The sequence below is a fragment of the Prunus avium genome, chromosome 4, assembly GCF_965620075.1.
Source record: "Prunus avium chromosome 4, drPruAviu1.hap1.1, whole genome shotgun sequence".
NCBI classification, from domain to species: Eukaryota; Viridiplantae; Streptophyta; class Magnoliopsida; order Rosales; family Rosaceae; genus Prunus; species Prunus avium.
The window spans coordinates 24,399,645-24,423,300 of NC_142287.1; the positions used below are offsets into that span (position 1 = coordinate 24,399,645).

Here is a 23,656-nt window from a genome sequence, read left to right on the forward strand (position 1 = left end):
ATTTTGCCCTTATTACGATTATTCTTTTTTCTAACTATTCAATTTAGTTGCGCCAACACATCTCTTCTTAATGTTGGAAGATATTTCATCACGGGATTTCAGATCCATGTTGACGTTGCTGAGGAGCAGGCTTCTGTTTTTGATCGCTAGCAATGCTGTTTTGTTGAACACATTGAAGAGGAGTCCAAGATTTTCTCTTTTTTCTTTTTCTTTTGTTTTCCTGTGTTTGGTTTAGGTCGCGAATCTTTTTTAAAGATTACGCTCTTATATATGCTTCTCACATTTGAGTTTCAGATGGTTTAGTTATCTTTTCTACTCTTTTTTGCTCCAACAAAAAAAAATGTTGGAAGATATTTCAATTTTAAATATATATATATATATATATATATTTATTAATGTTTGAACTTTTTTTCTTTTGCTACCCATGAAAAAACTTAATAAAAATTTTATTTTATTTTAATATTTGGCTGAAATAAGTAGTTGATTCTCTCATTTTGAAGGAAAAAATTAGCTTATATATTTCTGTTGGCACTAAATCTGAACAGATAGAGATGAGTGCAACTTACAAGTGATGAGGACGATCTAGCAGATCGATTGAGTGATAGATGCAGATCCTTCTTGTCCTTTGATGCAGATCCTGAATAGAAGAGAGTTTGAGGTTCGTGAGGTCTATGGAACCGGTGTGGAACCAGCCTAAGACCCTCCGATGCTCAAGTAAAATTGTTTTTAAGAGTTCTTGTTGTTGACCATATAAAAGTATAGAAGTCAAGCTTAAAAGTCTTACCCTGTATCGTAGTGAAGGGGCCTATTTATAGAGGGCATTTTGTATGCTCTTGGTACTCATTTTCGATGTGGGACTCATGAGAGGGCCCTATGAGGTTGACACGAGTCCTTAGATATTTCGGGCGGGTGTTTTGAGGTTGGTTCTGCAGAATCGGTAGGGAATACCGATTCCAGACTGCACAGGCCTGTAGCGATCTTTTGCTGCTTTGAGACAATATCATCGGTAGCCGATGCCGATTGTTCGGAGCCTTGGGTACTTGGGGAGTGCTTGGCCAGATATTGTACAAACAATTTCTCTCCTTTTTCAACAATGATATTAAAATATAATGATGTGGTATGCTCAAATGACCTAGCCCAAGGCCAAGGAGGCTTTGGTGAATACATTTTTGGCTTTGAGGGGAGGTAAATTGTATAAGTTTAGTATTTTTGATGGATCCCTACAATCTGCACACCCCTTTGTGGGTTTGTAACCCCATTGTGTGACGTATCGGCTTTTGTAGCCTTTGTGGCGTAAATTATTAGAGGAATGTTAGCAACCTTCTCTCTAACTTTCTCCTTTGGACATTTTTCCTTGTCCTCATGACAAGTGTCACTTTTTTTACACTTAAAACAATTTTATTAATGCATCATACAAGTTAGTTTTTGTTTTTCAAGTTTACCCTTATTAAATGCATTAGCTTTTATATTTCCTTCAACTTATCCAAATTTTGTTACAATTTCCTTAGCATATTGTTAAAAATTAAATAAGAAAAAACGTCATTTAACAAAAAAAAGTTTATTTCATGACATTGTTATCATGAAAGTGATATCATAATTATTTTGTGTTTAACAAAACATACGTTCTCTTTGAAAAAAAAAAACTTCAGTTTTTATTTTCTTATTTAATTTTTTAACAAGGTAGTAAGAAAGTTGTAAAAAAATTACCTTGTTATTAAAAAGGGTTAATACATTCAATAAGGGTAAATTTGGAAAACAAAAACTAGTTTGTGTGATACATTAATGACATTATTTTAAGTGTAAGGAAAGTGACACTTGTCATGAGAAAAAGGAAGAATGTCCAAAATAGAATGTTAGAAAGAAGGTTGCTAGCATTCCTCAAATTATTAATGCAATCTCCTAACGTTTGTTATAAAAAAATAATAATACAATTTTTATGTGTCTTTATATTTCACTTAAGTTTTGATGGCGAACTAAATAAGTTAAAATTCAAAATTTAAGATTTGTTTTGGTGTTCGTCGTAAGTAGAGTTTCCAAACTATTTAGGTTTAAAGCTCTTATTTTTGTAAGATTTTTACTTCCTTTGTTATTGGAACATAGTCCTAAATTTGAATCTTCATTTTTGGGTGGAAAAAGAAAGAAAATAAGGGTTGAAATGTTTTTTTAAAAATGGTAAGAATAATTAGCTAAGTTAATTCGTTAAGGTAGATGGCGCGTGGAAAGATGGTGAAGAGAAGAATGTCTTGATGCTTTGGGCCTCTACAAACTGCACAGTCTTTTCTCTTTCACTGAAAGCTGCCGCTACTGGGAGACACTCCCCACTTCTCACTCCATCAATATTTTTTTACTCCATGTTATTATATTCAAGAATTTTTATGTTAATTTTTTTATTCTCTGAAACTCTAACTCTACGTGTCTCTTTCAAGCCTCTGTGCCCTTTGATCCATGTCCTTGTTCTTCAAGCCCTAAATACATCTCTAGGGTTTCAGTCTCTTCCTCTATTACTCGTGTGGTGGGTGGGTTTGATGCCTGGATTGGACCCTTTGTTTCCACTGCGCATTAAAATAGCCATTTTCAAGGTTTGAAGGTACTCATCATTTTGCAGATTCTTTTTAGTTAAAGTTTAGATTTTTGGAATTTAGGGTTTTTTTTATTGTGAATTAGTGGGTCTTGTTGTTACATTGAGAGCATGCGTTCTATGTACAAGGAGGACTGGCATTTTAAAGCTATAATGTGCTGACTTTGCCTTAGTCTGGTGAAAGATTGAAGATTTTCAAGATTCCAGGGTTTGGGTCTCTGAAATTTAGGATTTTGCTTCTTGCAAAAGGTGTGACTTTGAAGGTTTTGTGAAGGGGTGGATTCATACATTTGGTGCTTGATGGCTCATATATGTTGGATGAGTTGAATTCTGGGTTAGTTTGACTCTATTTATCTGTCCGTTTTAAAGTTTTTGGATATGGGTTTTGGTGGGTTGAGTATGGTAATGATGGGAATGGAGGATGAGGATTGGATTGTATTGTAAAAATGCAAGATTTTTGAGGGTGTGAACATTGGTTCTAAAGGAGGTACTTGTTGGTGGTGGTTTTGGTGCATAATGGGTTGCATTTATTGCAAGCCCTCTGCTATTGAGGATAGCAAGGACAGCCCCAGAGAGAGATTGTCAAGCAAGGCGGCATCAGACTCGCGGGCAACAAGGGTTGCTTCCTCAAGGAGGGAGGAAGCTTATCGAGCAAAGGATCGATATGATAGTAATGATGGGAGAACAATGTTAATTGATAAGCAATTGAACGGGAATGTTCGATCCCATGGTGAGAATTTCGAGAGGAAGAGGGAGAAGATGGAATATGTTGCTGCTCAACATCCTGGGATGGGTAGCATTCCAAAAGCTGTAGAAGGGGAACAGGTTGCCGCAGGGTGGCCAACCTGGCTAGCTGCAGTGGCTGGAGAGGCCATCAAAGGATGGGTACCACGGCGTGCAGATTCATTTGAGAAGCTAGATAAAGTATGGTTCTTTTCCTCTTTGGTTCTCAAGTTAGCTTTATGATGCAAGACAGATCTTCATTCTTGTCTTTGTTATTGATTAATCCATTGATTTTGCGTTGTGTTATTTTTTATTATCAGATTATTTTTTGTTCTTAACTTGTTGAATAACAATTTTATTTTTTATTTTTCATTTTACTTTCATAGAAGTAGCCAATTTTAGTCTGGGGTCGGATGTTGGAGGGTAGTATTATTGTTTTTACTTGTTGCCCATATTGATGAGTCACTTAGGAGTGAGCGAATTACGTGTATTTCAACCTCCTTAACTAATAATGTTGTTTCAAGCTATATTTATGAATAGGTACATGTAATTCATAATATTGCAAATTTCTCTCTCTAACTTGTACAGTTTTTCTCTGGTAAATCTGAAAACCTTAAATAAGTAAAAGCTAATGGGAAAATGTGAACTAAGGGCTACTACACATCGAAGGTTGAAGCATTGTATATAAAAGATGTAGAGAATCACAAAATAGTAATGAGACTCATTTGTCTTCTGTTGGCCTAGGACTGGCATTGTATGCTTGAAGAAATTCATCAATCCTTCTGAAGTGAGTGGTTTTAAAAGCATCTTCTTCCCTTCCATTTATCATGATGCAGTGATTCAAAGATTGTCTTGAAGAATGTAGAAATTGAAACCATGATTACCTTTTTCTTGGTAATCTTACTTTTACCTATATAATTGCCAAAATACCAGTTGTGCCACAGTGTAGAAATTGAAACTTATGCACAATTAGTTGATTTCAACAAAGGATTACACATGCAAATTATGATAGTATACAACAGCTGATCAGTGATGCCTCAGTTGATGAGGTACTCAATGTGTTATTTAGCTAAAATAAATGAGAGTAGATATTGGATCTCCTCTGATTAGTTACTATCTAGATAATTGAAATTCGTGGGTGATTAATTTTAGATTCATCAAGTGGGTGCCACAAATTAATTCTCTAACTTTCCACTATGGAGCCAAGAACATGAGTCATATTTGCACCCCTTCTTTACTGGCATGTAATTAAGTCGGTTGGCATGGGTTTAAGCATAACATATTTAAGTTGGGAGTCTTTAGACTTTATGATGTTGGAGTAGTTGACTCTGCAAGTTATGAATGGGGTTGGAGACACTTATAGGATTTAGTTCGGTTGCAATTAAGCAGATTGGTGTTTCTTGTTTCTATAAACTCTGCCAATTTCATGTTTTGGGTGTTCGTTGGGTACTATGCTTATCTATCTCTCTGATTTTCATAATTTAGAATCCTGAGAAAAGCAATAGATTTATTATATTCAATAAAGGCTAAATTGTTCTATCAGGTTCTTGCAACTGCTAGTTCACTCGTGTTTTGTTATTTTTGTGCTGTTATCCTCTTTAGATTGCTATACCTATTGACAGGTTTTGGTTGTGTCCTAACCTATATTTTATGCAGATTGGTCAGGGAACTTATAGTAATGTTTATAGGGCTCGTGATCTTGATCAAAAGAAAATTGTTGCCTTGAAGAAAGTGAGGTTTGATAACCTGGAGCCTGAGAGTGTCCGGTTTATGGCAAGGGAAATTCACATTTTACGAAGGCTTGATCATCCAAATGTAATAAAGCTAGAAGGTCTAGTTACTTCAAGGATGTCTTGCAGCTTGTATCTTGTTTTTGAGTACATGGAGCATGATTTGGCAGGGCTTGCTTCACACCCTGGTCTGAAGTTTACAGAAGCACAGGTACTTAATGGTAGTTTTTGCTTCTTAGACTTAAAAGAACAAGTTACTCCATTTTTTTCTTCAATTTTTGCTTCCTATATCTGCGGTTCTTGATGTTCCTGCATCTTTCGCATCTGTTGATGCTACTGGTTATTTTGTTATCTCTCGTGTAGTTGTGTGAATACTATCTTGTAATCTCAATTCATTGATATATATATTCCCAAAAAACTTATGGAATGTTAGTATTAGAATTGTTCAGTTGGACAGTGGCACTGAGACTTCATTGATTTATTGGCAGGTTAAATGTTACATGCAGCAACTATTATGTGGACTTGAACATTGTCACAGTCGTGGTGTTCTGCACCGTGACATTAAAGGTTCCAACCTTTTAATTGACAACAATGGCATGTTGAAAATTGCTGACTTTGGTCTGGCAAGCTTTTTTGATCCCCGTCAAAATCAGCCTCTAACAAGCCGTGTTGTAACTCTTTGGTATCGACCACCCGAGCTTTTACTTGGTGCCACTTACTATGGGACTGCTGTGGATTTATGGAGTACAGGCTGCATACTTGCTGAACTGTATTCCGGCAAGCCTATTATGCCTGGAAGAACTGAGGTAGTTATAGTTTTTTCGCTTTGGACTTGTAGAGTTGATGCTCTTCACCACTTGTTATCTTTCAGAATCATGGTGGCACAAATGCATACACGCATACACGCACATACATATGCTTACTCTCCATGGCTTGCAGCGTTTAAAATTCCCAGTAGTTTCTTGGTCTACGTATGTTAAATCCAAGCAATTATTTGGACTCTGCTAATTCTCATTAGATCATCTGATGTTTTTTCCAGTATAGTTTGAAACTCCCAGATTTATACCCAAATGAGTATCAGATAGACAATTCTTTGACTTCTAGGACAGTTCTCCTATATAGCATGAATAATGTCCTGCTGCAGATGTTGAGGAAAAGACATCAATGCAACTTTGATGGCTTAAAGGCTCCTCCGAAAGCTGTTAAATGGCATATTCTTAAGTTCATTTAATTGTCTGGTCCTACGAATCTCTAAAAGGTTCATCTGGGTGAAGGCCGGAATGGTTTAATCGATATGACTGATAAATATTTCATGTTTTTGCTTTTAAATTTAATACTTTCTGGCTTGTGGAAGAAGAAAGGGGGAACACAAAATCTGCTAGGGATCCTTCTTCTATTATTCAGTGCAACTCACCATTATAAATCTTGGTATCTTCATCATGCCATAACTTTGTTTTCCATCCTTATTCTGTTTTTGTGTGATTTTACAACATAACCCTAGTGGTGGCATGCCTGTCTTGTAGCTTTCTGAATGGTATTTTCTTATTTTATTTTTAAGTTCGATATACACTACAAAAGTAGTTTGATTGTAGTATTTAAGAACTTTCTTCCCCTCTCCTAAATGGCTTATGGGATGTGAGATGCCCCTTGGAGGTAGTTTTGTGAGTAACTTCATCTGGTTGTGAAGATAGCGGCGGTTACTGGCTGGTAGACTAGGGATAGTTTACTCTGTCCTCTATGCCCTTATAGTTGTGTGAATTCTCTTATTGTTGTGATATCCCTTTTTGCCTTTACTATTGAGAATCTCTTATGTTTCTTGTGGATGCATGTGTTGTGTAACTCAGTAATGTATGCTAAATGGTTGGAGTATTTTTGCCTTGTAGGTGGAGCAGTTGCATAAAATTTTCAAGCTTTGTGGCTCACCTTCTGAAGATTATTGGAGGAAATCAAAGTTGCCTCATGCAACCATATTTAAGCCCCAACAGCCTTATAGACGCTGTGTTGCAGAAACTTTTAAGGACTTCCCTGCACCAGCTCTAGCACTTATGGATATCCTTCTTTCTATAGACCCTGCAGATCGTGGATCTGCAGCTTGTGCTCTCAAGAGCGAGGTTTAGATCTTAAGTCATATATGATATCTTCTTACTGTCATTCTTTTTGCTGCGCAGTACTTGAGTTATCTTGATATTTCCTTTCGGGCAATGCTTGGCTCCTGATATTCCTCCTCAACACATGATGTGGCCTCCTCAAAAAACGACACATGTTTCTTTTTTTATTCTGTTTTTTTTGTTTCACTGACTCTCCCGCTCTCTCTTCTCACCCACTCTCCTCTCCTCCCCCAGCCCTCTCTTCTCTCATCTCCCCGTCTCTAACTCTTCCCCTGCAACTCTTTAGAAGAAATTTTCAGCCCCTTTCTCTTCCCATCGCTGCTCCTCCATCATCATCACCCAAACACTATGTATTGATTTCTCTCCTTTTTAATTTTTAATTTTATTGAGTTATTTATTGGGGAGTTTTGGAAATTTTGGGAATGGTGGAAGAAAGAGATGGAGAGAAGAGAGAGCACAGGAGGAGAGGAGAGGCGAGTGGGTGAGAAGAGAGAGAAAGAGAGAGTCAGTGAAAGAAAAAAACAGGTGTCATTTTGTAAGAGGCCACATCTTGTATTGAGGAGGAATGGCTCCTGATATATCAGGAGCCAAGCATTGTCCTTTCCTTTCACCCCATTCTAGATCTCTATGTTTGTGCCTGTGCATGCTTACCCGTGTGCAGTAGAGCAGTATATCGTGTTTTTGTGCTTTCAGTCTGTTGCTTTTGTGTGGTGATTTGAAAAATACAACTATACTATGTTTAAGTCATTGTTATTAAGTTCACTCATTAAGGCCTCCTCTCTTTTTCTTCCATCTAATAACAGCTACTTCTTAACTCTGCAGATCATGTTAAGTGAACCACCCAGATTGCATCAAGTTTTTTTTTTGTTTTTGGTTTTTCGTATTCTTGACTATACTTTTAAAATAGTTATAGGCCACAATGAGTTTTCATCTGATAACTATTTTGATTTTATAATCATCCTACTTAAAAGCATATTTTGAAAAGTTTTCAAGCATAAATTGCTTTGTTGTTTCCTCATGTGTTATCCTTTTCCTTTTGTTTTTTCACAGTTCTTTACAACAAAACCTCTTCCTTGTGATCCATCAAGTTTGCCAAAGTATCCTCCGAGCAAAGAGTTTGATGCTAAAGTACGGGATGAGGAAGCTAGAAGGTGAATATTGTGACATAATCTTTGCTACAAGTTGAAAATTATTCTTTCTCAAATTATTGTTACAAGGCACTGCACCATACATCACGCGTGTGTTTTTTAAACTACTTATGTGTGTGGCATGAAAGCTAATGGTTCATGCACCATGAGGCCTTCCTGTGAGTCCAGGCACACTTGATGCATGGTTCCTGTGGGTGAAGTTTTGCTAATGTGGTTTTATCAAAGAGCTTCTAGAAAGAGGTTGTTTGGTTCTTGTCATTAAATAAAGGGAAAATACTGACACTTAATGGTCGTCTGTGCTCAAAACGTATCATGGCATGGTTAGGCTTGAGTGGAATCATATGAGTCTGGACTCTGGAGTTTGCCAAAAACAACTAAATTTGTGTTTTTCACTAGTTGGGTTATAGTTGTTATACAATTTTAAGGTACATGGTTATGATTCAATGGTCTCATTTGTGAAGTGCATTAGTGTAAATATATTATTTTTAATTTGATGGTGTGAACTTAAGAGTTTACGTTCATGGGGTTAGGTTTGTATTTTTTTAGAAGTTGTGCTCACACACTGATGATTATTGGCTCAATTCTTTCTACTCTTTTTTTACAGATTCAGTTTGTGTGGAGTGCAGTGAGCTTAGTATTAGTTTTTGTCTTATAACTATTGTTTTATCCTCTTCAACTCTTACCTCTGCTTAGTGAGGTTGGTGTATATAGTAATGATCTTTTTCGCACATGGATAGACAAGGAGCAGCAGGAAAGGGCCAAAGGGTTGACCAGGAAAGGAGAGGAACTAGAGAGTCTCGAGCCATACCAGCACCTGATGCCAATGCGGAATTAGTCTTGTCAATGCAGGTAACCTGATGTTATTTTAACTAAAAATCACTCATTTATCTCCACTATTGATTTATGTTGTAATTGGTCATGTATGGTGATATGTTCTGATTGCCACTTTGCTTTTAACACGTGCTTGTAATATACAGATGACATATTCAATTTGCTGTTATTGTAGGGAAGCTGTTGGGGAATAATATCCTCTCCTTTTCTATTTATTCTTTAAGATTCATGGGTTATTTCAAGTCTTTTACTCTTCAAAGGGGCTTTTATGGTCAACCCAAATGTTCACTTGAGTTATAAATACCCAAGCTTACCTTGCCTATTCTGCCAATGCAATTAACTCCACATAGCATCAATGGTCTTGCTAACTACATACATTCTTTTTCTACAACAATGGAATGTTGTGCTTTAACGCTTTCAGATTATTGAAATAATTTTTTCATTTACAATTTTAGGTGATCCACATTGCATGTTACTATCAAGTACATGTGTCGGGACTCATTTGTTTATTGAGGGCCCTTTTATAGTTTATACAAGACTACTATTATGCCTCTATTCAATGTTGTTTATTAAATTACGTCATATGGGATATATTTCAATAGAAGGATTTCTTTTTACAGAAAAGGCAAGACAATTCTAAGAGCCGGAGTGAGAAGTTTAACCCTCATCCAGAAGAAGTTGCTTCTGGCTTTCCAATTGATCCACCGAGGCCATCACAAGCTGTAGATTTAAGTGTAGAAAATCACGGACATAACCATAAGAGAGCTTCCCATTCAGGGCCATTGGCTCACCGTGCTGCATGGGCAAAGTCTACTAAGAACCCAGATGATGCTCCAAAGGTTTCAACTGGAGCTGACTTGTCAACAATGTCAGGTTTAGTGGCAGCAAGGAGGAGTATGTTATCTGAAGAACGCAGAAAGAGGTCTAGTTCTTCACAAATGGAAGGTCCAAAAGTAATAGGCAGGTTTCCAGGTTCGTTCAAGGAGGCCTCAGATCCTTTACCAAAAGATCAAAAGCAGGCCATCGTAGGTTCTCGTCAAAAAGAAGATGTTAGAAGCAACAAAGATCCAATTATTGTGAGTAGTTGAACTCGTGTTTTTTTTCTTTCCGCGTGATGGATTTCCTCATTACTTTTCTGCAGTATTGCATCACTTAATCCATCTTGTGACTAGGACTGCGCTATTTACCTTCACAAAATTATGTACGTTTGCTAGTAAACATGTACATCTTTTGGTTTACAAATATACATTAGGAGTTTATTGTTGTAAAGGGGAATTTCGCATTTATTGGACTCTTTGATTTAAAATTCACTTCTGTAAGGTACCAAGGGTTGTAATTTGTTTGAGGTTCAGTGGCTTTTCTTTTTGGTTTGTGTTTTGTTTTTTTGTATTCATTCTTCTTATTGCCTGATACAGCATTATTGTTTCTGGTTATTTCAGGTTGGCTATGGATCAAAGGGTCACAAAATGCACTATTCAGGTCCGTTGCTAGTCCCCTCTGGCAACATGGATCAGATGCTGAAGGACCACGATCTCCAGGTCCAAGAAGCTGTTAGACGAGCACGCCTAGAGAAGGCAAAGGTCAGAAAATTTCAAGCTGAAGGGAACCAAATATCCACCAATTCATTATTTGTTTCTGGTCGTTGAGCCTGTTTAAGTAGACCCGAAAGCAGAGCATCATCAGGAAAATCACTGCAGATAATTTGCTGGTTTTCTCTTGTGAAATATGAGTTATTCATTGAAGGGGTGGGGTGCTTTTCTTTTTTTGTATAGGGGGGGCACCCGTGGAAGAATAGCTGGTGTCCATTTTCAACTAAGTTTATAGCTTAGAACACACGCTCTCTCTTACTTGTATCTTTTTTCCCCCTTGCTTCTAATATATGGCCCATTATTGTAGAGGAATTGTTATAAGCCATAAGCTGTGGAGTATGTGGGAAATATGAAATTGTCTTCTGTAATGAAAAGAGTAAGATGTTGCATTCTTCATACTTGTGTCCGGATTGTCAATCTGTCTTATTCTCAGTGATCAGGTTGGTAATTAACCACCTTCCCCCTTTATTGATTTCATTTTTGGAGAAAAATGGTAAGTGGGAATCTGTCTAGTCTTTTGGAGTTCACATTTCTGAATTCTCATTTCTCATGTAATTATGACTTCCAATTTTCTCACAGCTTGACTAATTCTGTATGCATCAGTAAAAGTTAGTGCAGCATTTCCTAACCCTTTAATTTTAAATAATATTTTGTCTTGAAAACAAAGAATACCCTGAATATTACCCTAAGTCGTGGTCTTGCCTTTATTGAGTTAGGGAGACGGGCACTATAAGGTTGAAAATTTTATCTGGTTGTGTTGACTTCTCATTGGCAATTTGGCATTGAAAAACTTTAGTTGGGATGCCTGTTTTTTGTTTTTTTTAATCTGACAAAGGAAAGGGAGAGCATTCATAAATCACGGCGCTAGAGACACACAAATGTTGACAATTCAAATTTGGAAATATTAATTTTGGAATATTTTTGCTGCTTCTAGAAGAATAGTCAGCTACTATATATTCAACTCCTGGATGCTGATGTAGAAGACACAAGTAGGTTTGCTGCTTCTGCTGGAGATCTAGAGTTCTAAACAATGCGGTCTTTTCAATTACTTGTGCTGTTCCTGACCAAACTCTTTCTCCTTCAATTTACTTTTGCAGTTGATTTCTCTTTCACTGGTTTCAATTCGTCTGATATCTTGCTCTATGGAAATGCAACCATAGATTCTGGTGTTCTTTCTCTTACAAGAAATACCACGTTTTCCATTGGTAGAGCTCTCTACAATGCTAAGGTACACACAAGATATCCAAACTCCTCGAACCTCTTGCCTTTCACATCCTCCTTCACCTTTTCTATATCCCCATACAACGATTCTCTCCCTGGCCAAGGATTTGTCCTCATTTTCGTTCCTTCTACCGGCATCGAAGGTGCCTCTTCTTCCCAACATCTCGGTTTCTTGAACAGTACCAATGATGGTGATCCCAGAAACCATGCTTTTGGTGTCGAATTCGATGTGTTTCGAAACCAAGAATTCAATGATGTTAATGACAACCACGTTGGTGTTGATGTCAATTCTCTTACTTCTCTAGTTTCCTACAAAGCCGGGTATTGGCTTGGTGACAGTAACAACACTAATTGGTCATTCAAGGAAGTAAAGCTGAACAATGGAGCCAACTATCAAGCTTGGATTGAGTACTGGAACTACCAGCTCAGCATAACATTGGCTCCTGAAAATGTGAAAAAGCCAGAGAGACCTTTGATTCAGATTCCTCTTGATCTCTCTGATGTTTTTCTTGATGACATGTATGTTGGGCTCACTGCATCAACTGGGCAACTCATTGAAGACCATAAAATTCTGAGTTGGAGCTTCAGTAATTGAAGCTAGCAATGAATATGGGTTGAAATATTTGTACCTTTTTAGAAATAAAGTAAGGCTATTGACCTACCTAATTAAGCTGCCTTGGAGACATGGATCTCCATGTTTCTTGGTTAGCATAGATTTCATTTACTTTTTAGTTTATATCTTGTTTTCATTCTGTATATGCACAGTTCATGGTATTTGAGTGATTGTCTTTCTCTGCTCCTCTTGTGCTTATCTTGGTGAATTTATGTTTGTTATTTGGAGGGCAGCATTTGTTACTTGGCCCAAAGGTCACCAAACAGACATTTGAACGTGGCTTGTAGGGCATGCATATGTCCAATCACATATAATTCTTTCACCAATCGATCAAATAATATGGAAAGCTCCCTCTCTTTTATCTTGTTCCCTCTCTAATCCAACCACATCGGAGCAACTTTTCGTCACTTCTCTTCTCCACATTTTTCGAATCATTTCTCTTTTTCTTTTTATACACTTCTTACAAATATTTAAAACAGTTTTTTTTATTTTTTTTATTTTAAGTATTGCTTTATTGCTTTCAATTTTTATTTTATTAATCAAGGAAAACATTCAAGTTATTCACCCGATTCTAGCGACCTAACTACACTTAGACTATTATCTTTGAGGGTAGTGATTACACGCCTTAACCTAAAACTCTTATTCCAATTAAGCTTAAGATGAAGTATTGATTTTTATATCTCAAAAGATAAGTATTTTACTGTAATTTTATTGATTTTATTTAATCTACTACGTGAACATAAACTATTTATGTTGTTGTATGATGTTTTGTAGGTGAAGTGACATCCGTCAACCAAAACTTTTCTGACAGATGCATCATGCAAATATGTTTCAATAAGAAAATGAATTGATTATCAGAACCAATTGCTAGTCTGTAGCGCCCACAGCCCTGTGGTCCAGAGCAAAGAACAACTTCCCATCCCTTGAAACAAAGCGAGGCATTCCCTTCATAAATAAAAATAATAATAAATATCACAATAATTGTTTGATCAATTGGTTTTCTTTTTATTTATCCTATTAGCCTGCACTATATAATTGTTTTTTATTTTTATTTTATAACTACAACATACCTAGTTACTGATCCAAATTACCATTCCTTCAAAAGAATCCAAGAAGCTATCGCAAGGAAATTAATTTAAAAGGTCTGTGATTTTGATAATCCCCAAATGTGGTTACTTTAAGAGTGTGTGTTAGAATATAATTTTTTTTGAAGTTTGGAAGTTGGAATGGAATCTGATACTCAAACACCATATAACCCATTACATGGATGGACTATCAAATCAAAGCACTAATCAAATTCCTTATTGAAGAAACTAACACTTTTATACCAATCAAATCCTGAAAAGAGTTTAGACATCTCTTCTTTTACTACATTATCTGTTTCTTGTGGGGAGCTAGAATTTGAGGGCATGGATGTGTACAAAATATATAAAATGTTGGGGAGCTTTAAAAAGTATGGAGTGGACAAAATTTATGATCTCTTAATAATGGAGATGTGGGTGTGGGAAGTGCGTCCGCCTCTTTGTGTTTGAATTCGAATTTCCTTTCTTATAGATTATAGAAGTTTAAAGTATCGTTTTATAATTGACATTTTCAGTTTCGAAGAAGTGCCTAATTTATTTTGAAGTTTATTCTCAAAATGTTTCATAATAATAGTAAGAAATTATAGTTTGTATGACAATAATATATAACATGAAAAATAAACATTTTCCTCTATTTTTAGACCAAGTAATTAATCTAAAATGCATGGTAAAAGCTGCCCATTGTTTTGACATATACAAGCATGAGAAGATGACGACATGCCATTATGAGTGATGCAAGAAACAAGACTTTCTCATTCAGGTGCTTTTACAATTTGTCACAACTTAACTTTGTCCAAAAAGCATATATACTTTAATATCTCAACATAAAGAGGGGTTTCAAATGATGACAACTAACATGCCTAGAAAACAAAAATGATGAGAAGTAACTTGTTACTTTGATACCACCACACAATCTATATCTTCTACAATGAATCTATTTTCTGCACTGCAATAAGAGAGGGGGGGAAAAAGAAGTAGCATTTAGCAAACAAAAAAAGAAGAAGAAGAAAGAAAGCATCATCAAGCATAAAGACTTGCACTCAAATATTTATTGAAGCCATGACAAAGAAATATTTATTGAAGCCATGCCAATATTTAGTTAGTTGTACTTGTTATGACTGGTAGTTTGAGTCTGTTTTTAAGAGTTAGGTGTGTTGGGTTAATTTGTGTTTGGGTTAAGTCTTGTTTATTTTGGGGTGATTTAGGGTTTCTACCTTTGAGAGATATGAGAGTTCCTTTTGAGGGGTAGGTGAATCTGTGATGCAGATGGCACCCACAGATTAAGAGGCCAACCATTTTGTCCTATAAATTATGTGGCTTTTTAGAGGGCCATTAACCCTAATACGCTTGGCACTTCTCCTCCCTATTTTAATATTATCCCTTTCTTTTAGCTTTGGAAGGAACCACACCAATAATTATATTAAAGCAATTATAACCACACCAATTAGATTAAAGCAATCATAGTTTAATATAAATCACTAGTTTATCAACAGTTTGTCTATTGATAGTTTATTCACAAACTAATAGTTTATTACTCTGTTTTGAACCTTGTTAGAAAAAGTTCAGGACTTTCCTCTTTGGGAAAGAAATTATTTATTGCGTTTATTCACGTCGTTGCATGAGTTCTAATGTAACGTTCCAAATTTTTATAAAAGTGTTATAACTTATGTATATTCGTAACATCGCCTTAACATATCACGTGATATACAAAAAAATATCTCGTAAACTAGTATAAGATGAGCGCTATGAGCTTAAATGCTTATGACCCAAGTGATATATAGAAGTACCGAATTTAAATTTACCTAATTCTTATGATTTATAGAAGATTACACATATTCAAACTTTTGTTATCCAAAAAATTATTTAAACAAAAGTTACAAAACCCAGATGGTGTTTTATTTTATTTTGTTTCCTAGAATTTTTTTTATTTTCATTCATGGCCCACAAGTTCTATCTAATTCACTGTTTGGCCTCCGGTCTCATTCAAGCAAGAGGCCTTTGTTGTGCCACGTTGGTAGTTTGGAATAAAGCGGGAAGATAAAGAAGATGGTAGTGCTGAGAGTTGAAAGAGTGGCCTCTCTCCGTTCTCAGACTCCAAAAAGAAGCAATAAAGTATTAATTTTTTTGATAGACCCAATAAGGATACACAGATAGGGAAAATGAGACTTACAAATATTGTTTTCATAAAAAAATATAATATACATACGGTCTGTGTTTTTTGTGGGGAGATTTTGTTTGTTTTCTTGTTGAGAAAATATTGGGAATTTATGAGGCTCTAGAGCTTCATTTGAGTAGCTCTGCTGTTTCTTCAGGTTGGCCTAGCAGAAACAGAAGACCCTTTTCATGGCGGTACTGGTAACTCTCTCTCTCTCTCACATGCAATATTCATGCTGGTGGGGTGTTTGACTTGTCTCTATATTTTGAACATTTGTTAAAATCTTTTTCTTCATGGGTTTTTGCTGGTGATGGTTCTTGAGACAGTTTATTCTTAGAAATTGCATATATGTGACTGAATATGAATTGGGTTTTGTGAATCTTTTCTACTTTTTGTCAGATCATTCTTATTGCGTTGGTGGTAGAATGCTTGTATCTGTTTTCCATGATGGAATTTGCATAGTGAAGGTTCATAAAGTTACTTTTTTTATTGTGTCCAGCTGGAAATATGTCCTTGTTTGTGAAGTTATGATGCTTTGCTCGTGGGTCTTATCTGTTTGTGCCGCAGAAATGAGCTTCTGATTCAAGATGGTAATGGTGGAAGTGAGAGACTGTAATAGAAGTCGGAGAATTCCTCCATATCTTGGATGTGTGTGTTCTGGCTTTCATGCTGCTATAGGAGGATAACAATGGAAGGTTCATCTGAGTCTGCTTGGCAGAATTCTGATAGTTCTAGAGGATTGAATACTTCCGGAGTCTCAAACCGGAATCCCAGGATTGTTCATGCCGGAAGATTTGGCTTATCGGGTGATGCATCACAGGATTCTGATTTAAGAAAGGAGAGAGATAGGATTGTGGTGGCACACACTGATGACCTTAAAAACCAGGGTGGATTATCAGGGGTTTGTGAGGATGAGGGGGCAGTTGATCCTTTTGTCCGAGCTATTGAATGGGGTGATGTTAGCTTGAGGCAATGGTTGGATAAACCGGATCGATCTGTTGATGTATTTGAATGCGTGCACATATTTCGGCAAATAGTGGAAATTGTTCATGTAGCGCACTCCCAAGGAATTGTTGTTCATAATGTGCGGCCTTCCTGTTTTGTTATGTCATCTTTCAACCATGTCTCCTTTATTGAGTCTGCATCTTGTTCAGATTCTGGCACTGATTCTCCCGAGGACAGCCCAACTGCGGAAATTAAGGATTTTCCCTCTCCTTTGCATGGTGATTTGCATCAACAACAATGCAACTTAGGAAGACTAAATTTTCAATCGATGAGAACTTTAACAACTACCTTGTCAGAAACAAGTTGCATGCAGTCAAGTTCAATCTATGCAGCACGTGAATCGTTGGTACAAGAGAGTGAAGAAAATAGAACCAGAGACAGGAATGCTGAACTAGAAGATAAGAGACAACCATTTCCAATGAAGCAGATATTGCTTATGGAGAGCAGTTGGTACACTAGTCCCGAAGAGGTTTCTGGTGGTCCAAGTTTGTGTGCTTCAGACATTTACCGATTAGGAGTTCTTCTTTTTGAGGTTTGTGCTTCAAAGCTTTCAATTGTTTTATCTGTAGTATAAATTAAATAAGATCTTCAGATGCTTTCGATTAATCATTTTATATGATGTTAAAAGTTGATTTTGTGTAGAGTTCTTTTGTTTTTTTGTTTTTGTAGTCTAACATTATGGTGCCTGTGACCAGTTATTCTGCCCATTCAGCTCAAGAGAAGAAAAAAGCAGCACCATGTCTAGTCTGAGACATCGAGTTCTTCCTCCTCAATTGCTGCTGAAATGGCCAAAAGAAGCTTCGTTTTGCTTATGGCTACTGCACCCTGAGCCAAATAGTCGGCCTAAAATGGGGTGATTACTTCTTACGAAATACCTTTGATCTCTGGCTTTGATCTTTCTTTTTTTAAAGCCATTAGATTAGAAGCAAATATGAGAACAAGCCATTAAAGTAGTGTGGCTTGATAAGTGGAACTACATTTTTTAATTGCATTGACAAGTTCTTTGGTTGATTTGATGTTAAATGTTTTCTTGGCATATATGATAACTAGTTAGCAACTGCCTTGCATATGCAGTTTTATCTGATATGATGTAATTGGATTTTGGTGCCACAAGCTTCATGTGGTAATTGCTTTTGGTGGATGTTTAAACTGCATTACTTGTTTTTGTAATTGATTGAGTTTGATCCTTTGGTTTCGATTTCAGGAAGTAGTTCTAAGTACAAGATTCCATTTTACATTGTCTTGATACTTTGGTGTTGCATTTCATAAATCCCCTTGTATCTCTCCCTTAATTCTGCATCTAGTCCTCTTTCATTGACTTGTGAAAATAATTTTAATAGATAAGAAGCATGTGCTCTCTCTCTCTCTCTCTCTCTCTCTCTCTCTCTCTCTCTCTCTCTCTCTCTCTTTCCTGTTTATTTCTAATATGCACCATAGCTCCAACGTGGCCAAATACTTAAAGTTTTCTTTGCTATGTGTTTCAGTGAGTTGCAACAAAGTGAATTCCTTAATGAACCAAGAGATGATTTAGAAGAACGTGAAGCAGCAATAGAGCTGAGAGATAAAATAGAGGAGCAGGAATTGTTGCTGGAATTCCTGTTGCTTATACAACAAAGGAAACAGGATGCTGCAGATAAGTTGCAAAATACTCTTTCTGTTCTTTGTTCTGATATTGATGAAGTTATGAAGCACCGAATAATATCTAAGAAAAAAGGTAGTTCAGGCCCAGAACTGGTGAAGGAAGATCAGTCAACCTCAAGTTTCCCATCTATGAATATTAATGATGATGATGATTCTGCTAGTGGGTCCAGAAAACGATCCAGACCAGGCATCCGGCTTCACAACATAGAGGAATGTGATGATAATTTGGATTGTCAGAAGTCAGATACTGAAAATCAAGAAGGTACTCTTTTGAAAAGTTCTAGATTGATGAAGAACTTTAAAAAGCTAGAAGCAGCATATTTTTTGACAAGATGCAGGTCGGTCAAGCAGTCAGCCAAACCCGTGACTAGACATTCACCAATGAGTAGTGATGGTAGAGGTTCTGTTGTTGTAACTGAAAGAAGTTCTGTCAATAATTTGCCATCAAAAGAACAGCACAGTGAAGGTAGACGAAGTGGTTGGATAGATCCATTCCTTGAGGGTTTGTGCAAGTACCTATCTTTCTCGAAATTAAAAGTGAGGGCGGATTTGAAACAAGGGGATCTTTTAAATTCTTCAAATCTAGTATGCTCACTTAGCTTTGATCGCGATGGAGAATTTTTTGCTACAGCTGGTGTTAATAAGAAAATTAAAGTATTTGAATGTGACACAATCATAAATGAGGATCGTGATATCCACTATCCTGTGGTTGAAATGGCCAGCAGGTCAAAGCTAAGCAGTATATGTTGGAATAGTTATATCAAGAACCAGATTGCTTCAAGCAACTTTGAAGGTGTGGTGCAGGTGAGTCAAGCCTTGCTCTTGATTCACATATCTGGCATATATTAGTTTGTTTTAACTAATTGCTTACCATCTTCAGGTATGGGATGTTACAAGAAGTCAAGTACTTATGGAGATGAAAGAGCATGAGAGCCGTGTATGGTCCATTGACTTTTCATCAGCAGATCCAACAATGTTGGCCAGCGGGAGTGATGATGGTTCTGTTAAGCTATGGAGTATCAATCAGGCAATTCTATTTTTGCACTTGGTGGATGTCAGCTTTGAAACTAAACGTACTGCAGTCATCTATTTGCATGCTGTGTATATCTAATTCTGGATGTATGATAAGTTGATTCTCTTATGTGGATTTCTTCTGCAGGGAGCAAGTATTGGTACAATAAAAACAAAGGCCAATGTCTGCTGTGTACAGTTTCCTTTGGACTCTGGTCGTTCCCTTGCATTTGGTTCAGCGGATCATAAAATTTATTACTATGATCTTCGTAATTCAAAGATTCCTCTGTGCACATTGGTCGGCCACAGCAAAACCGTGAGTTATGTTAAGTTTGTAGATACAACGAATCTTGTTTCTGCATCCACTGACAATACTCTGAAGCTTTGGGATTTGTCAACGTGCACATCTCGGGTCATTGACACTCCAGTTCTATCATTTACCGGCCACACAAATGTGAAGGTACTTTCACTCGTTTATTATATCAAAGCAGTTCTAGCCATACATTATTGACAGATATTGTCACTGTTTATGGCAGCTCTTCGGATCACTGTTTTTAAAAATAAATAAAAGATTTATCTGTGCTGTATTTAAGAATTTCAAAATATGCACTATTACATATATGAGATTAAAAGCAACTGTTTCATGATAATTTTGTGTTCTACTAGATGCAAATGTTTTTGTAAATCTTCAGGAGCTCAAACGAGCTGAATTTTTTTTTTTTTGGCAATCATACAAGATTTGTTCTCTGTGTTTACAATGTTAGAGTTATGCCATAGTGTCAGTACAATAAGGAATTAATATTCAGCACCTCCAACATAGGCTGATTCTATGATCTAAACTTATGCTATATTGCTATTTACAATGAAATTTTGTTCTTCACTGACCAGTTTCCTGATTTAAATTTCTTTTATCCTTTCTGGTGGACCAAAAGTTTTCCACCATGAGTTTCTTAATTGCAAAAGCTTCTTTTTCAATTGCCATCTTCATTGGTTATAAATATTTGTGAAGGAAACCCACTAAAAAGAGTGGATTGTTAATGAATAAATACTTTTATACAGTTTTTTAAAGTCAGTCATTGGGATCTATCAAAGTTATTTGAGCCCTGATATTATCTTCATCTACTGAATGCAAGTGAAATATGGCCATAGTGGTTTATAGCTTATGCATGTTTCCCTTGTTGCAGAACTTTGTGGGTTTGTCAATATCGGATGGTTACATTGCCACAGGCTCAGAGACTAATGAGGTAATTTAGTCATTATTCTAGATAATCATCTTCTAGTTACCCCATGCTTTTCAGGTTGTTCACCTCGCTTCTAAAATGCTATGAACAGGAACCCAAATTTTCTATTCTCTTATTTTCTCTGGAAACCTCTTTCTATTGGGTTCAATGGAGGCCTAAAGTGAGAGAGGGTGAACTTTAATTGTGGTTATGGGAATAAGTGTTCTACCACTAAAGCTATGAGCCCCTGCATTTTCTCTGGAGAACTTTGTTGTTTAGAAGAAAAAGCAACATCCAACTAGAGCTTTTCAAGGCTTCTTCTTATACTTTAAGAAAATTTGCCTCTTATAGCTATAAATTAGGAAGATTTATGCTTATCAAAGCCTAAGAAGGATCTTACCTATCTGTTTAGTAATGATGAACCCCGAGCCTTCGGAGCCTTCTTTCTGCATTTCTTAAAGTTAATAATTAAAATTGTCACTCACATGAAAACTGCCAATTAAATTTTGAACAGAGAGAATGCATCTTCTTTTGTTCAATTTACTGGCCGTAAATGGTTTTCCTTAGTGAGATTAGTGACAGTAGTAATTTAGTAATTGACCAAACTCTAAACCTTATATTAGTAATATAACAACTGCTCATAATCAAGATGCAGACAATATACATTAGTAATTATTTTGGGCCTGAAGAACAAAAGCTCTCTTATAGTTGATGTTTATTTATATTGGTTGATCAGGTTTTCATCTACCACAAGGCTTTTCCAATGCCTACATTATCGTACAAGTTTCAGAACACAGACCCATTTTCTGGCCATGAAACAGATGATGCTGCACAGTTTATCTCTTCTGTTTGTTGGCGCGGCCAGTCCTCCACCTTAATTGCTGCAAATTCGACCGGGAATATCAAAATTTTGGAGATGGTTTGATTTGATTTTAACCTTATGCTCTCCGAGGTAATTCTTGAATCTGGCAGGATGGGTGTTGGGAAGAAAATGAAGTAAAATAATCTTATGCCAGAGAAGCTTGTTAGCTCCTAGGCTTTAGAAGGTCATAGGAACTCATTGTTGCAAGCAACACAGTAAATTTTGGTATTAGATCATAGCGGGATGTGGTTAATGTGAAAAGTGAGAATGTTCTTGTTCAAATGCCATATTTAGATAGAAATTTATAGGAAAAGTAAAGGTAAAAATTGGAATTTCTGTATAATTTGTAATGTTTTCAATTCAAAATCAATTTATATAACCGTAATTTTGAAATGCATCTCTTTCTTATACCACGTTCAAGGCCAGCACTTTCATCAGTGACATTTGAGTTACCAATTGGATCATTTTTGTATTGTCAATGGCCTGGAAAATCATTGAATTAAACTTATATAAAGATGTTATTTTATTTTGGAAATGTTTAGAAGCTTAACTTTTTCTCCTTTGAACTTTTCTTTTCTCAATTTATATGGCAGTTCGTATGCACACTACGTCATTACACTGAAAATATAACGGTGTAGAACTCAATATTATAATGCATGTCGGTGGGAAAAAGAGAAGAAGCAAGGTTGCAGTATTCATGGAATGCAAAATTCTAACTAAAAAGAAAGATTCATTTCTGCATTATGGCTCAAATTCTCTGTTTCATCATGGCTTCAGGGATCAAGCCAGGTGAAGCATTTGTGTCCTGCTACAAAAGTATTACAGCTAATGAAGAAGAGAACAAATCCCGTCAGCTTAAATGATATCGGCCGCATCATAAATTACCCTCCGTTTGGATATCAGCCGCATCATAAATTATCCTCTGTTTGGATGAGGAAAATAACTCGGAATTTAGCTTAAAGTCAGGATTTTAATAAGAGAAATTGACAATTCCCTTGTTTGGCAACTTAAGTAGCGTGGAATATTGAGTTCTACAGCTCCACTCACCCACCATTCTCAATATACACAATTTGCTAAAAATATATATCCCCAAAATTCAACAATTTGGAGAACCAGTTTGATTTGTATTTTACATCTGTAATGACACCTGCTTATGTCATGATTGTAGGGGTCGATATGTTGTACAGAGAGAGAGAGAGAGAGAGAGAGAGAGAGAGAGTGAGAGAGAGAGAGTGGTGGCTTGAATGGTGGCCTCGGTGGCGTTGGGTTGGGTAGGGGTGGCGGGAATAAGGGTGGGAAGGGGGAGTTGCCTTCTGGTTTTCTTTAATCTTGGATTTTGTGATTTTTCTACTTTTAAAATTTTAAATTGAATTAGGGTTTTTTTTTCTTTCTTCAAAGTTTGCTTATGTGCCATGTCTTAAACAGTTAGATTATTAGGATGATCTAGATATTGTGAAATGCAGGTATGTATACAACACCTAAATGTAGAGGCTCGGGATCCATAGAGTAGTATGATAGTACAGTCACGTGGTATAGTTTGTCCCTTTTTTAGGAAAAAAATATCAATAAATATTCACTTATATTGTAATATATGGATAAGTTATATCACGTAACTGTATTACCGTATTATCCTATAATACATATTTGAAATGAGGACTTTGGATTTGAGTGTGTAATGTAAATTGTTTAATTGCACTAGTTAAATATCAAATTTCTGTGCTAATAAATTCACGCTAATAGAAAATAAATGGGAGAAAATCATTATAAACAAAGAGGAAAGCATGGAGGGGTAATTGAAAATACATGGGAGAAAATCAAATACAACATTTATCTTAAATTTTTTATAAAATAACAAATTGAAAGACTTGAAAAACAAAATTTGAAGTGGACGCCGTACCCCCTTCTTGATTGCCATTTTTTATTAAATGGTCGAACTGCTAGTTTTGTTCTTCTCCATCTCAAATTGTCAAACCGTTGAAATTTTCTTACAGTTTGATGTAATCAATCCCGCATTTCATAGAATGATGATTATTATAAAAGCAGAAATTCTCTCCCGTGATTAATGATTAATGCCAATGCCATTATCATTTATTAGCACTTCTATTCAGTAGAAGTAGTGATGAAGCTCATATTAGTTTT

General features: G+C 36.2%; 3 protein-coding genes across 7 annotated transcripts; all 3 read left to right on the forward strand.

Moving 5' to 3' along the window:
* Positions 1–2,308: 2,308 nt before the first annotated feature.
* LOC110773313 (Protein kinase superfamily protein) lies at positions 2,309–11,103 on the forward strand. Of its 2 annotated transcripts, none has more exons than XM_021977820.2 (9): positions 2,309–2,587; positions 2,665–3,502; positions 4,958–5,242; positions 5,520–5,837; positions 6,915–7,142; positions 8,190–8,290; positions 9,025–9,136; positions 9,739–10,194; positions 10,558–11,103. In XM_021977820.2, the coding sequence occupies exons 2-9, from the start codon at positions 3,095–3,097 to the stop codon at positions 10,762–10,764; spliced, it is 2,115 nt and encodes a 704-aa protein (XP_021833512.1). In that variant the 5' UTR covers positions 2,309–2,587; positions 2,665–3,094; the 3' UTR covers positions 10,765–11,103. The 2 variants fall into 2 exon arrangements, with proteins under 2 accessions (XP_021833512.1, XP_021833513.1); XM_021977821.2 differs by having other exon boundaries at positions 2,708–3,502.
* Positions 11,104–11,678: 575 nt separating this feature from the next.
* On the forward strand, positions 11,679–12,641 carry LOC110773339 (L-type lectin-domain containing receptor kinase VII.1). Its single transcript, XM_021977849.2, has one exon. The coding sequence runs from the start codon at positions 11,738–11,740 to the stop codon at positions 12,521–12,523; it is 786 nt and encodes a 261-aa protein (XP_021833541.1). The 5' UTR covers positions 11,679–11,737; the 3' UTR covers positions 12,524–12,641.
* A 3,040-nt stretch (positions 12,642–15,681) lies between these two features.
* On the forward strand, positions 15,682–21,914 carry SPA4 (SPA1-related 4). Of its 4 annotated transcripts, none has more exons than XM_021977828.2 (8): positions 15,684–15,978; positions 16,278–17,315; positions 17,479–17,636; positions 18,268–19,228; positions 19,305–19,451; positions 19,584–19,895; positions 20,620–20,679; positions 21,392–21,914. In XM_021977828.2, exons 2-8 carry the CDS (start codon positions 16,425–16,427, stop codon positions 21,578–21,580), a joined length of 2,718 nt encoding a protein of 905 aa, XP_021833520.1. In that variant the 5' UTR covers positions 15,684–15,978; positions 16,278–16,424; the 3' UTR covers positions 21,581–21,914. The 4 variants fall into 4 exon arrangements, with proteins under 4 accessions (XP_088108192.1, XP_021833520.1, XP_021833522.1 ...); XM_021977830.2 differs by having other exon boundaries at positions 16,346–17,315; XM_021977829.2 differs by having other exon boundaries at positions 15,684–15,972.
* The last annotated feature ends 1,742 nt before the right edge of the window (positions 21,915–23,656 follow it).

Coding starts and splice junctions, on each gene's coding strand:
- LOC110773313 (XM_021977820.2), top strand. CDS start 3,095: ATGGGTTGCATTTATTGCAAGCCCTCTGCTATTGAGGATAGCAAGGAC. Junction 5,838..6,914: donor TTATGCCTGGAAGAACTGAG/GTAGTTATAGTT, acceptor TTTGCCTTGTAG/GTGGAGCAGTTGCATAAAAT. Junction 8,291..9,024: donor CGGGATGAGGAAGCTAGAAG/GTGAATATTGTG, acceptor GCACATGGATAG/ACAAGGAGCAGCAGGAAAGG.
- LOC110773339 (XM_021977849.2), top strand. CDS start 11,738: ATGCGGTCTTTTCAATTACTTGTGCTGTTCCTGACCAAACTCTTTCTC.
- SPA4 (XM_021977828.2), top strand. CDS start 16,425: ATGTGTGTGTTCTGGCTTTCATGCTGCTATAGGAGGATAACAATGGAA. Junction 17,316..17,478: donor TAGGAGTTCTTCTTTTTGAG/GTTTGTGCTTCA, acceptor GCCTGTGACCAG/TTATTCTGCCCATTCAGCTC. Junction 17,637..18,267: donor AATAGTCGGCCTAAAATGGG/GTGATTACTTCT, acceptor TATGTGTTTCAG/TGAGTTGCAACAAAGTGAAT.